The 12,787-nt window shown below is 59.7% G+C and overlaps 1 protein-coding gene across 1 annotated transcript; it reads left to right on the plus strand.

The window, feature by feature from the left end:
* The first annotated feature begins 142 nt into the window (after window positions 1-142).
* TBC1D17 (TBC1 domain family member 17) lies at window positions 143-11,341 on the plus strand. Its single transcript, XM_040634327.1, has 17 exons — window positions 143-362; window positions 645-743; window positions 951-1,025; window positions 4,236-4,359; window positions 5,113-5,320; window positions 5,804-5,915; window positions 6,025-6,183; window positions 6,546-6,674; window positions 6,777-6,880; window positions 7,488-7,582; window positions 8,064-8,180; window positions 8,277-8,377; window positions 8,457-8,556; window positions 9,517-9,614; window positions 9,772-9,888; window positions 10,438-10,524; window positions 10,610-11,341. Exons 1-17 carry the CDS (start codon window positions 342-344, stop codon window positions 10,811-10,813), a joined length of 1,950 nt encoding a protein of 649 aa, XP_040490261.1. The 5' UTR covers window positions 143-341; the 3' UTR covers window positions 10,814-11,341.
* Window positions 11,342-12,787: the final 1,446 nt, after the last annotated feature.

The raw sequence follows: 12,787 nt of genomic DNA on the forward strand, positions 1-12,787 counted from the left end.
ATACAATATGGAGAAAGAAGTAGGCGTTTCGGAGCGAGCTTGGGCGAGGGGGTGGAGCCCTTGGACCCTCCCCCTTGTTTACTTCGTGGTTAGGGGAGCAGCACTGCGCTTGCGCACTTTCGCTGGCCTGCTCCACCTTCGCCGTATGCGCCATGTGACTTACAACCTCGCGATTCAAAGTTCAACCACCCCATTCTGAAGGATGGTTACATCCACTCCTGTTCTACAACAAGCAAGGGCGCTACCACTGTCCAGGCTTGAGGGGAGTCTCCTATCCGGATGTGACAGCACGATGACCCGGAAAGGGAGAGGGCCGGGGGAGTGGGACCTCGGTCGCGGCTATGGAGGGAGCCGGTTACAGGGTAAGCACTGAAAACGCGTTCTTTCTTTTCTGTAGATGCGAAGCGACGCCCGCCGGTAGTCTGCTTCGCCCCAACGCCCTGCCGGGGCTCTGGGAGTCCGGCTGAGCCTTAGCGAACACATCGTTCTTTTATAAATGCGCTGTCACCCTCCCCTCCACTGCCCTACAGAAGACCCTTACCTTTTAGCCCCGCCCCGTGGGCGGCTGGGACGCTCCTCTGGGCCCCGCCCCCTGGGTGTCTTCCTGCGCTTGGGTCCCGCCTCTCACTGGTTCCTGTCCCCAGGTGGTGTTTGAGAAGGGCGGCGTGTACCTGCACACCAGTGCTAAGAAGCACCAAGATCCGGACTCTCTCATCGCTGGCGTCATCCGCGTTGTGGAGAAGGTGGGCCGGGAGGGAGCATCGATGGAGGCGGCATCTGTAGGCGTATGGTCTGGAGGTCACGATGGGACCGTAGGAAGGCAGGGGTTGCGGACTGGAGCGGGAGAGGGGGCTTTGTAAGCCTGAGGGTCCAGACGGGGGAAGAAGTTTGCAAATAGGGCTTGGGGAAATTAGAGGGGAGTCTCTCTAACTCCTCTCTCCTTTCCTCAGGACAGTGATGTCGTCCTGCACTGGGTTCCCGTAGAGGAGGCTGGAGATTCCACCCAAATTCTCTTCTCCAAGAAGGTAGGCTTTCCTCCCTTCTCCTTTCTCCACTTGCTTTTTTCCAGGTTCGGGCAGTGGAAGACATTTGAAGGACCTGGGTGCAATCTTAGACTTATTCTTGGAGCATGTGTGGTCCTGGTTGGGATCCAGGCTCTCTTTGCCCCTTGGTTTTCTTCTCTCTGTGAAATGGGCCTGAAGATGCCCATTCGAAAGCAAGAAGACACCGTGAGATTCATAGCCATGGGGACAGCGGCCCTCTCAGCCCCTTTTCTCTTTGGGAGAGCTCTGTAAGGGTGCATAAGGACAACACAGCCTGTGGATTTGGGTTCCACGGGCTCTTAGTCCACAAGAACTTGAAGGGGTGTGGCATTTCCCTGGAGGCAGAAAGTACACTTTCCAGTACTCCCTCCTACTCCGGGTGCCAGACTTTGCCCTTCTCATTATTAGAGACTTGTGAGACTTTTCGTCACCAGGCCCTGTGCTGGGACCCGGAGATGAGCCTGACCCAGACGCTGCCTCAGTCTTCACACCCATTCTATTTTGGGAAACAGAGGCACAATGATCAGAAGCCCCTTTTGCAAGGTCAGAAAGCTAGGAGGTGTTGGAACTTGGGTGTGAACCCAGATGCTCTGGTTCCAGAGGCCTGCCCCTTTCTGGAGGGAGCAGACATTTGCACTAGAACTCGAAGGATGCGAAGGGGGCAAGAAAGTATTTCAGGGATGGCAGGGGGAAGAGCGTTTCAGGATACAGGAGGAAATGGGATCTGTCTGTAGAGGGGTTTGCTGGGAAGGTGGTTGGGCCTGAAATGCCCGACTGAGAAGCTTGGACTGTGTTCTAGGGGCACCCGGGGAAGGAGGAGAAGGGTGTGGGTGTGGAAAACTCCCTTGGGAAGCCATGCGGGGGATGGGCAGAAGCTCTAATGGAGGACGGTTGGAGTCTGGGAAGTCAGAGAAGGTTAGAGTGATGCACCAGGGAAGAGAAAGCAGACTCACCTGGGGCACTGGGGCTTTGAACAACCTGGTGGGGGTAACAAATGGAGATTCCAGAATTCTGCTGAGGAACCTGGCTTCCCAGGGTTGAGGAAGAAGCAACCAGCATTCTGCATTTTTCGTCAGCCTCACGGGCCGGCCTAGTGCCTTTCTTGAAAATGTGGCTGTCTTCCTCAGCACTGTTATTTTTGACTAACAGAAACCCACTGAGACAGGCTTCAGCGGAAAAGGCCCATAGGCACGCCAGATACGCTTAGCTGCAAGGAACACAACATTTGGCCAACGACAGGTTAAGCAGACAAATTTATTTCTCTCCTTTCACAAGACAGTCAAAGAGGTATGGGGCTGCTGGCTTTGGCTGGCGACGTCAGGGCTTGGATCACTGAGACCCTCCTGTGCGTGCCCTGGTCACCTTTAGATGACTCGTTCAGCTGCAGCCCCGGCATCTGCCTTTTAAGGCATGAAGAGGGGGGCAAGCAGGGTGCCAATTATATCTGTCCTCATCAGGAAAAGCAAGACATTTCTCAGAAACTCCGCATCAGCTACGAGTTATTTTTGGCCGTGTGGAATAGAAACAGAAGTGATGGTGGCTTCAGCCTGATAGAAACTCCTACTTCTCCCGTCGAAAAGTCCAGAAGTCAGCAGCACAAGTCCAAGTCCACATGTCATCACCAACCCAGCTTCCTTCCATCTTTGCTCTGCCGTCCTCGGCATGTGGTGGCTATCCTCACGGCTGCCTTGTGGTCCAAAAAGGCTGCTGGAGCTCCAGCTTTTTGGGCTGGTTTTGCTCACTTTATATGTGTGTTGCAGGTTGGCCAAGGAGCTCTGTTCGTCGTGATTACTCAGAGAAGCACGCTGCTAGAGCAGCTACCATTCCTTGTGGCAGAGGGCAAGAGCTCTTGCCTGGTGATTAAACAGCCCATCTTGGAAGGGGTACATCGCAGCCCTTTGGTCAGAACTCGTTGCATGGCTCCCCCCAGCCAGTAGAGCTCAGTGAGCTGCAATCCTGCCGTGTGCCCTAGAGGCAGAGGGCTGCAGACGCTGGCGGAAGGAAGTACTGACTCTCCTTATGTAAACATTGGTGAAACGTCACATTCACCTCACAAGACCCGGAGGGCAGGGATGGCTTTGGCAGGGCTGGTTCAGCAGCCTCGTGGACCGGTGTCTCTGTGACTCCCTTCGTGGCCCTAGTTGGGTGCCAAAGCTCTAGACACCATGTTCTCCCTGCAGCACCCAAAGACTGGCCTGAATAGGGTGGTGTTCACCCCCGTAGGTGTCTTTTTTATCAGGAATTTCCCTTGTTTTAAACTCCGCACAAATGGCATCTCAGCTCCCACTGGCCAGAGGTGGGGCCCGAGGCCACTCGGAACCATAGGGAAGGTGGAGAAAGCAAATAGTGGGAGGTTTTAGCTTCTGCTGTGGGAGGGGCTGTGTCAACCTGGAAAGAGCAGCAGAAACGGCTTTCGGGTAGACCCACCATCTGGGTCCTTCCAACACGGTCCCCTCAAGCAGGGTTTCATTGCAGGAGTCAGGGAACGCTCCAGTTACTTTCAGCTTGAAGGGATTAAAGGCGGACAAGTAGAGCTTGCCGAGTTTTTACAAGGGCTAGCAGAACAGGACTGACCCTGCAGAACTGACCTGCCAGGGGAGCTGCCGCCACCTCCGAAATGAGGACAGTGGGGAGAGATCTTCGTGGGACCTGTGGAGACCCAAGAACACTACCACCCGAGCTGCCACCCAAGGGCAGGAAGCCACTTGGCGCTCACCAAGCTAGTGACCAGGCTCTGGGAGACTGAGCTAGGCACCACTGCTACCCTAGTCACCTCTGTGTGTGTGGGAAAACCGGAGTCTCCATCGTCAGTGACAGGGCCGGCCGGCCAGAGCGGCAGGAAGTTGTCCCTGCCTCCTTCCTGCTTTCCGCTCGCCTTTGCCTTGTGTCCTGACCTCTAGATGCAAAGGAGTCTGGGAAATGTAGTTTTCGCCTTCCAGTCTCTGCCTGACAGGAAGGCACACCGTGAAAGGGACTGTGGAAGGGACTCCTAGCTTCTGCAGCGATCATGTACTTTGTCCCCTCCCTGTCCTTTCGCATGGCCTATGGCCAGCGCTATCAGATGTGACTGCACTGCTGTCTGCCTCGGTTTCCCTGTTTGTTCATTGGGGCTGCCTTCCAAGGCTGCCTCGAAGCTCGGATCTAAAAACCCTGAATCTACAGCCCCTCACTCTCTTCCTTTCTTCTCCCAAGGATGTCAGTGGGGGTGACTCCTGCACCTCTGAGGAGGAGCCGACCTTTGACCCTGGCTATGAACCCGACTGGGCTGTTATCAGCACTGTGCGGCCACAGTCCCGCCACTCTGAGCCCACTAGAGGTAGGCTGAGTGGGTGCCCCTGAGGGGCAGGTGGAGACGTGCCTTACCCTTAGTGGTCACGGCTCCACGGGCTTTGCTGGCCACAGTCATCGCTGGCCTTCCAGTCTCAGGAGAGTGGATTGGGGTGCAGGACTGTCCCCAGCCCAGGTCCAGCCTGGCACGGTCTCCAGGGTTTGCAGCCTTGCTCATCTCACGGGCTCCTGGATTGGTTGTGGGCACCCCCACGTGAGTCCTGCCTGTGAAGGTTTCCAGGCTGTGGTGGTGACAGTTGTAGGGTGAGAGGATGATTTGGGCTATCCTGGAGTCTTACAGGGTGCTGGGGGCACCAGAGGAGGCATCCAGCCTGTCTGGGGAGTGGAGAAGCCTTCCAGGAGGAGCTGATGCCAGCCCTTGGCTCTGGGGGACACCTGGGAGTTTTCTCCCCAGCAGAGAAGGCAGCCGTACAAGGCCAGAGGCACAGGGCCCTGAGTGTGTTTAGGACACTAGAGCGCGGGCTCGAGTGTGGGGTCTGGAGTGAAGAAAGGGCTGGAGATGAGATGCGCAGGGGGCAGGAGAGAGACCTGAGGGGCCTGCCACCAGGTTAAGAACATGGTCTTCACTCTGAGGGCCACGGGGAGCCAAGGGAGATTTTAGAGCACGTCAGTTGTGTTTCCAAGGAGGTAGGAGGTGACCCAGGGCTCCCAGACGGCTCCCAGTGGATATCTGTGCTGCCTCTGACTCCCCACGGCTGCTCCCAACACTGCTGTTCCCTAGGTGCAGAGCCCAGTTCCCCCCGGGGCTCCTGGGCCTTCTCGGTGAGTCTCGGGGAGCTCAAGTCCATCCGCCGGTCCAAGCCAGGCCTCAGCTGGGCCTACCTGGTCCTGGTGACCCAGGCCGGAGGCTCCCTCCCTGCCCTGCACTTTCACCGCGGAGGGACCCGCGCCCTTCTCCGTGTCCTCAGCCGCTACCTGCTGTTAGCCAGGTGAGCCTTTTCCCAGCACCGGGCCTTTGGGGCAGGCCCTGGCCGCCTGAGGCTGCAGCCTGGCCCCTCAGGGCTGTGAAACAAACAGACTGATTTAAAGGTAGATGAAGGGAATCAACTGGCATGTGTAATCACAAAGCCAAGGGGTGGTTTGATTTCAGCACGCTAGGAAGAACTGTTCTTTTTCCCTCTGAGTTGGTATCGATCTCTGGGCATCCCTTAGCAGCCCCAGTGACCGAAGCAGCTCCTTCCCCAGCAGCATCCCGGAGCCGCCTCTTACTGGCCTGTGCCTGTATTAGTCGCCCTGGGAGGTGGAAGGCCCTTGGCCCTCAGTGGCCAGCCGTGGGTTGTGTGTCCCCCCCCTGGGGTCCAGCTGTGGTCAGGCCCTAGGTGAGGGATTCCCCAGGGGCAGTTGGACCCTGAGGGGCAGGGGACACATGTGTGGCCCTCTGCCTGGGTGTCACCACATCACCCCCTCCCCAGCTCCCCACAGGACTCCCGCCTCTACCTTGTCTTCCCCCACGACTCCTCGGCGCTCTCCAGCTCCTTCCACCACCTCCAGCTCTTTGACCAGGACAGCTCCAACGTGGTGTCTGTGAGTGTCCCAGTGCCCAGCCTGGCCTCTGTGGGCAGGGAGGGGTGGACTGTAGTGGGCAAAGCAGGATGGGGTGCAGCTGTGACGACCCCCTTGGCGCTGTCCACAGCGCTTTCTCCAGGACCCCTACTCCACCACCTTTAGCAGCTTCTCCCGTGTGACCAACTTCTTCCGGGGAGCCCTGCAGCCACACCCAGAGGGGGCCTCCCCCGACCTTCCTCCACCCCCTGATGACGAGCCGGAGCCTGGGTTTGAGGTCATTTCCTGTGTGAGTATCAGGTGGACCTTGCTGTCTTTTGGCTGTCACCTGGGCAAGTGGCTGTAATTCCCTGGGCCTCCTTTTCCCCAGTAACGGGAATGATACAGCACCCCAATCATCAGATCGCATGAGGAGTGACTTCGAGGAGAGTGCTTTTAGTCTGTGTACTTGTTCCCTGTTATTGTCGGGGGGGGGGCTCTTCCTGACACGGAGGGTGACTTTGGCACTGACCCAGGGAAGGGGATGCTTCCCACCCTGCACATTAGCTGCCTGTGGAGCTGCGAAGGGCTCTGAGCTACCTTGCAGGTGGCCGGGGACGGGGCTGGAAAGGACGTGGGAGGCCCCGAGCTCACCTGCCTTGTGTCGTGCAGGTGGAGCTGGGGCCGCGGCCAGCTGTGGAGCGGACACCTCCAGTCACAGAGGAGGAGTGGGCCCACCACGTGGGCCCCGAGGGCCGCCTGCAACAGGTCCCTGTGCTGAAGGCCCGCATCTTCTCGGGGGTAAGGCGCCGGGTGTGTGCTGTGGGGTGGGGGGACTGGGTAGGGCGCGCGGGTGGCCGGGGGAGGCTCTTCTGAGCCACTGGCCCTGCTCTTCCCCCCCAGGGTCTGAGCCCCAGCCTGAGGCGCGAAGCTTGGAAGTTCCTCCTGGGGTACTTGAGCTGGGAGGGCTCAGCCGAGGAGCACAAGGCCCACGTGCGCAAGAAAACGTGAGTGAGAGAAGCTGTGGCCGCCCCACCCAGCTCCAGCCTCCCAAGTCGAACATGTCCCCATCCCGGCACGGTACCTGACACATGACCGGTGCACAGATGGGCTCGCTCCCCAAGCGTCAGTCGAGCCGGCCACGTGCTGGGCACCTGCTGTCACACACAGGGACGGCAGTGAGCAGGCAGGCTCGTCTCCGGTGGGCACCACTGTGTTCGTTCCAGCAACATCGTGTCGCAGCCACCATCACCCTGCGGCGGGCTTCCTTACCCAGTGGGGCCCGCTTCTCCTCCTTCCTGGTACACATGCCCCTGCTGCGTGTCCTGGTCCCCGCCCTGGTGCTCTCTGTCCGGCAGGGAGGACAGGCTTTGAACAAAAGCCCACAGTGGGTGCGTGGCTAAGCTCAGTTAGTAGAGAGTGTGACTCTGGATCTTGGGGCTGTTTGAGCCCCACGTCGTGGGTAGAGATTGCTTTAAACAAAACTAAAGAAAAGCTCACCAGGCCGTTCTGTGTCATGAGAGATGTCAGAAAGGAGCAGCAAGGGGACAGTGGCAAGGATGAGTGGGTGGCCTGCTTCGGTGGCCTCATGTCTCACTTCTCCCTCCCCCTCAGGGATGAGTACTTCCGAATGAAGCTGCAGTGGAAATCCGTGAGCCCCGAGCAGGAGCGGAGGAACTCACTGTTGCACGGTTACCGCAGCCTCATCGGTAGGTTGAAGGGCCAGGGGTGGGGTGGAGACATGGCAAACAGCAGGGAGGGGACAGGGGAAGCCCCTGCCTCCCCAGGAATAGGGATGACGTCATCTGCAGCGGGGTGATGGGTGGGAAGCAGGGGTGAGAGTAGCCAGGGATGGGGCAGGGGGAAAGGGGGAGAGGGGGAAGGGAGCCAGACTCCTTGGGTTCAAATCTGCCGTGTACTCGCTGTGAGATCTTGGCGAGTGATTTGGCCCCCTTGGGCCTCAGTTTCCCATCTGTGGATGGTTTAGTACCTGTCGGTTGCTGGGAGGCTGTGGCGATCGGGCAAGTGTGAGGCAGAGTGCCTCATGCGAGGGCGTCCGAGGTGCTTTCTGGACCGACTCACACCTTCCTAGGGTCTGCCGAAGAGAGGAGTGGGGGCTGGTGCCCGTGGCCAGGAGGGACGGGCCCCCACAGCCTTCTCACTTTCGCATCCTGCGCCCTGTCTTCACAGAGAGAGACGTGAGCCGTACTGATCGGACCAACAAATTCTATGAGGGTCCTGAGAACCCGGGGCTGGGCCTGCTGAACGACATCCTCCTCACCTACTGCATGTACCACTTTGACCTCGGTGCGACGCCAGCCCGGCGAGGGCTTGGGGGCCAGGCCTTCCCTTGGGGGGCGCTGGGAGCCTGGGCTGGGCCCTGACCTCCCATCCCCCCCCCAGGCTACGTCCAGGGCATGAGTGACCTCCTCTCCCCGATCCTCTACGTCATTCAGAACGAGGTGGATGCCTTCTGGTGTTTCTGTGGCTTCATGGAGCTCGTGGTGAGGCCTGAGGCAGGCGGGAGACAGGCCCCCTCAAAGGGTGGGGGTCTGGTTCCTCATGTGGCCGTCCCTCCCGCAGCACGGGAACTTCGAGGAGAGTCAGGAGACAATGAAACGACAGCTCGGACAGCTCCTGCTGCTCCTGAGGGTGCTGGACCCGCCGCTCTGCGATTTCCTGGGTAAGTGTCCCAGCGGGCAGGCGAGGGTGGGGGGGGCGCAAGCCCCGCCACCGAGTCTATGGAAGTGGCTGCTGACAGTATCCAGGACATTTGGTCCTAATCCAGACGAGGGAGATATCCCTGCAAAAGCTGGAACCCAACATTTATATGTAAAAGCAGGATTGAGGTTTGGAGCAAAACCTCAGCGAGCGCAGCTGTGGGCCTGCGCACCCTGCCTGCCCCACGAGCTGGCTCCTCCGGGCTCCCCTCAATCCTGTACTTTGCAGATGAGGGGCCTGGGCGTGGCCACTTCCGGGGGCGCTTGGACACAAGCCGCCCGACTGCGTGGCGTTCTGTCTGTCTTAAGTATGTACAAGAATAGATTTGACCTGACCTGTGGGACGTTGGGGTTATTTGCAAGTTTTCATCATGATGAATATCGTCTGGATAATTTTTTGAGGCTAAATTCCAAGAAGTGGCATTGTATTCGGGGCAGATGTTTTTACAGCTTGTGAAATGTTTATTCCCATCACTGCTTTCCTGGAAATTTTTACCAGCTTGTGTTTCTGCTAGCCGAGTACGTGAGTGTCCATTTCCTCACGCCCTCACCGGCATTGGGTATTGATAGATTTTATTTTTTCCCTGAGTGTCCTGCATCCCTTTTATGTGACGGTGGGACATGGGATTAGCTCACTCATCGGGAGTCTGGAAGGCAGGGATGGGAAAGGTTTCTGTTGACAGAGAGCATTCCTGGCTCAGCTCCGAAGCCTTCCCGTGCTGGGCGTAAGTTACTTGCCTAGACGGGTAGAGATTCTTGCAGCCTGGATAACTTCTTAGAGTCTCAGTCTGACCACCCTGCACGCTGTGAATTAGGATGGGATTGGAATGGTTTTTGCACGCTGTGAATTAGGATGGGATGGGAATGGATTTTGAGCTTGTTCTTGGCTGAGCACCACCCCTCCCACCACTGTCTTCCTCTAGACTCCCAGGACTCTGGCTCCCTCTGCTTCTGCTTCCGGTGGCTGCTCATCTGGTTCAAGAGGGAATTCCCCTTCCCCGACGTCCTTCGGCTGTGGGAGGTGGGCCTGCCAGTGCGGGTGGGAGGGCAGAGAGGAGAGAGAAGTCAGTCAGCTGTCCTGGGCTGAGAGGGTGGTGGGAAGTGGGCAGGGGTAGAGCAGACCTGGGTGGGACTTCAGGCGGAGGCTGGGCCATGACTGCTCGCTCTGGCTCTCCTAGGTGCTGTGGACAGGGCTCCCCGGCCCCAATCTGCACCTGTTGGTGGCCTGTGCCATTCTGGACATGGAGCGGGACACCCTCATGCTTTCTGGCTTCGGCTCCAATGAGATCCTCAAGGTGAGGCCCTGGCTCCTTCCCAGTCCTCCCCTTCTCCCTGCCCATCCTGACCTCTATAAATGGACACGTCAGCTGAGCTGTGAATTCAGTGGAGGCTGGCACTATGCCTGTGACACAGGTCGTAGTTAGTCAAAGGTAGGTAGTCAAGTCGTAGGTAGTCAAAATAGGATTATTGAAAGTATGGTTGGCTAAGCGGTGAGCACCACAGCCATGAGACCTGGCCTGTTTTTCTCCTACTCCATCCCATCCCTGGCTCCCAGCAGTGCCCTCAGAGTGTGGCCAGCACATGAAGGGGGGACCTGCCCCTTCCCCAGTACATTAATGCGAGGCAGGGCCACAGGGGTGGATCTCAGGGTCCTTTCCCTTCGTTGTATCCTGCCTGTGGCAAGCAGCCTGAAGGGGCATGCCTCCCCTTCCCCCCCAGCCCCCGGGGTCCACCCAGTCTGTCTTTCCTCCATTGTATCCCCAGCACGAGGCACAGAGTGGGCGCTCGGGCGGTGGTGGTTGAGTGCTGGCAGGCAGGCAGGCCTGACCCACCCCCTCCCACAGCATATCAACGAGCTGACCATGAAGCTGAGCGTGGAGGACGTGCTGACGCGGGCTGAGGCCCTCTACCGGCAGCTGACCGCTTGCCCGGTGAGTCCCCGACCTCTCCCAACAGCCTTCCCCACCCTCCAGGGGTAAAACCGCTGACTTTTCGCCTCCACCCCCAACCCTCCAGGAGCTGCCCCACAACGTGCAGGAGGTCTTAGGTCTGGTGCCCCCCGCAGAGCCCCGAAGTCCCTCGCCCCCTACCTCTCCACTGCCTCTCTCGCCCACCCGGGCCCCACCGGCCCCACCGCCCCCCGAGGACACAGCCCCGCAGCCGGACAGCAGCCTGGAGATCCTGCCGGAGGAGGAGGAAGAGGAAAGCACAGAGTCCTAACCCCCGGGGCCGGCGGCCGGCCAGCACAGGCACTTTATCCAGCTCCCGGAGGTGGGGGAGGAAGGGTGTGAACCGGGCGGGCCTTCCCGCTGTGCCTCCCGCAGCCTCCCAATGAGCTGATTGCCTTAAAGGGACGCTTCTCGTGTCCAGTTGTCCTTGTGTAGGTGGAGGAAGGGGGCTGCCACCTTGGCCTGGACCCGGATGGGTAGGGGGGTGGTGGCTCGTGGTCCCTTTTGGCCATGCTGCAGAGCCGACATCTGACCACGTGTTCCTGATCCAGCCAATGAGATGTAAGAGAAGGCTGCTTGTGGCCTCGTGGAGGTAGGGCTTTGTCCCCGCCTGGATCTGGGGCTTTTGGAGGAGTGAAGATGGGGTGCTGGGGTATGGCCACACCAGTAGCTGTGCGGGGACACATCCCAGACATAACCGAGATGGAAGGGCCTGCAGAGCTGTTCAAAAGCTCTGGGGACTCTGCTTACCAGCTTCTTGTTATGTGAAAAAAAAAAAATAAACTTTTGTTTAACCCACTGTCCGTTGTGCTTTGTTACTGGCATCAGGACTCCATCTGTTTCAATGACAGCCGGAGTGGACACTGTGATTACCACTTCCCAGTGGTGCAAATTGGTGTCAGTCCTGTCCCCCGCCCCCCAGTGGAGCCCCATTGCCCAGGGAGAAGTAGGGCAGCTTCTGGGGGCTCCAGAATAGGCACCGCCCCTTCTACCACGAAGGCTAATGGTTTTGCTCCAGGCAACCGGGGAAGCGACTGAACCCAGGGAGAGGGCAGGACCACACGGCTTTTTCTGAAAATACTTTTAATGCTCGGGTCTCCTGTGGGTGGTGTGCCGAGCAGTTATCCTCTGTGCAGCCGGGGCGTCGGTGGCACCACCCTTTTGGAACTCGCAGCGGGGACGGCTGGGTACCAGGCGCACAACCCCTTCCTCGGCGTCGCTGTCGACCAGCGCGTGCTCCTTTCGGCTGTTGATCAACACCGCCGCCCGCAGCGCCGACTTGACAGCGGTCTCCACCCAGCCGTGCGGGTAGGCCGTGTGCTCACCGGCGAAGTAGATGCGGCCGTAGGGGACCGCCCAGTCGTAGTCCGGCCCTTCTTCCTTGTCTTCGGGCCAGAGCGTCGGCGGCTGCACCACGAAGCCGCCCTGGCTATGCGGGTCCTCGGCCCAGCGTTTGACGATGCCGCTGCCGTCCCAGAGCCGGTACACAATCGGCCCGTGCAGCGCCGCCACGTCGTCGAGCGCCACGCGCATCGCGTCTTCTGGGCTCAGGCCCGCGAACGAGGCCGCCGCGTCCGACCACGTGTACGAGGCTAGCAGCAGCGCGCCCTCGCCCGGCGGCGGGTAGAATATCACGCGCGACGGGCGGGCGGTGCTCGAGTGGCCGCCCTCGATGTGCTCGTCGTGCCAGAAGGGCCGGCGGAAGCTCAGGAACACCTTGGTGGCCGGCACGTAGTGCAGTGCGCGCAGCGCCTCCTGCCGCCTGCGCGACAGCGGCGGCGAGAAGGTAATGCGCTGTAGCGCCGGCCCGCTAGCCGTCAGCAGCACCACGTCGGCGGTCATGGCCTTCAGACTCCGGGCCCTGCGCGAGCTGGCGATGTGCACGCGCACTTCGTGCGTCCCCTGCGTTATCGCCACGACAGGCGCGTGCAGCAGCACTGGCCCGGACAGCGAGCTCAGCAGCGCGCGCGGCAGCAGGTCCCAGCCGCCCACGATGCGGCTATACCTGCGGGCAGGGCGGGAGCGTGATCCCGGAGCTCGGGCACTGCCCCTCCTCGTCGGCTCCTCCCCGCAGGCCCCTCCCGCATCCGGGTTCTAGTTTTCGCCGGCCAAGTCCCCTCTTGTCCCGCCCCTTCTCGTAGGCCCCGCCCACTCCCTTACCTGCCCTGTCACCTGCCCGCTCCTCGCTGACCCCGCCCACTCATCTACCCCTGCCCTCGCCAGTCCCCGTCGTCCCCCAAGGATC

The sequence above is a fragment of the Ursus maritimus genome, unplaced genomic scaffold (genome assembly GCF_017311325.1).
Source record: "Ursus maritimus isolate PB19 unplaced genomic scaffold, ASM1731132v1 scaffold_19, whole genome shotgun sequence".
Taxonomy (NCBI): Eukaryota; Metazoa; Chordata; class Mammalia; order Carnivora; family Ursidae; genus Ursus; species Ursus maritimus.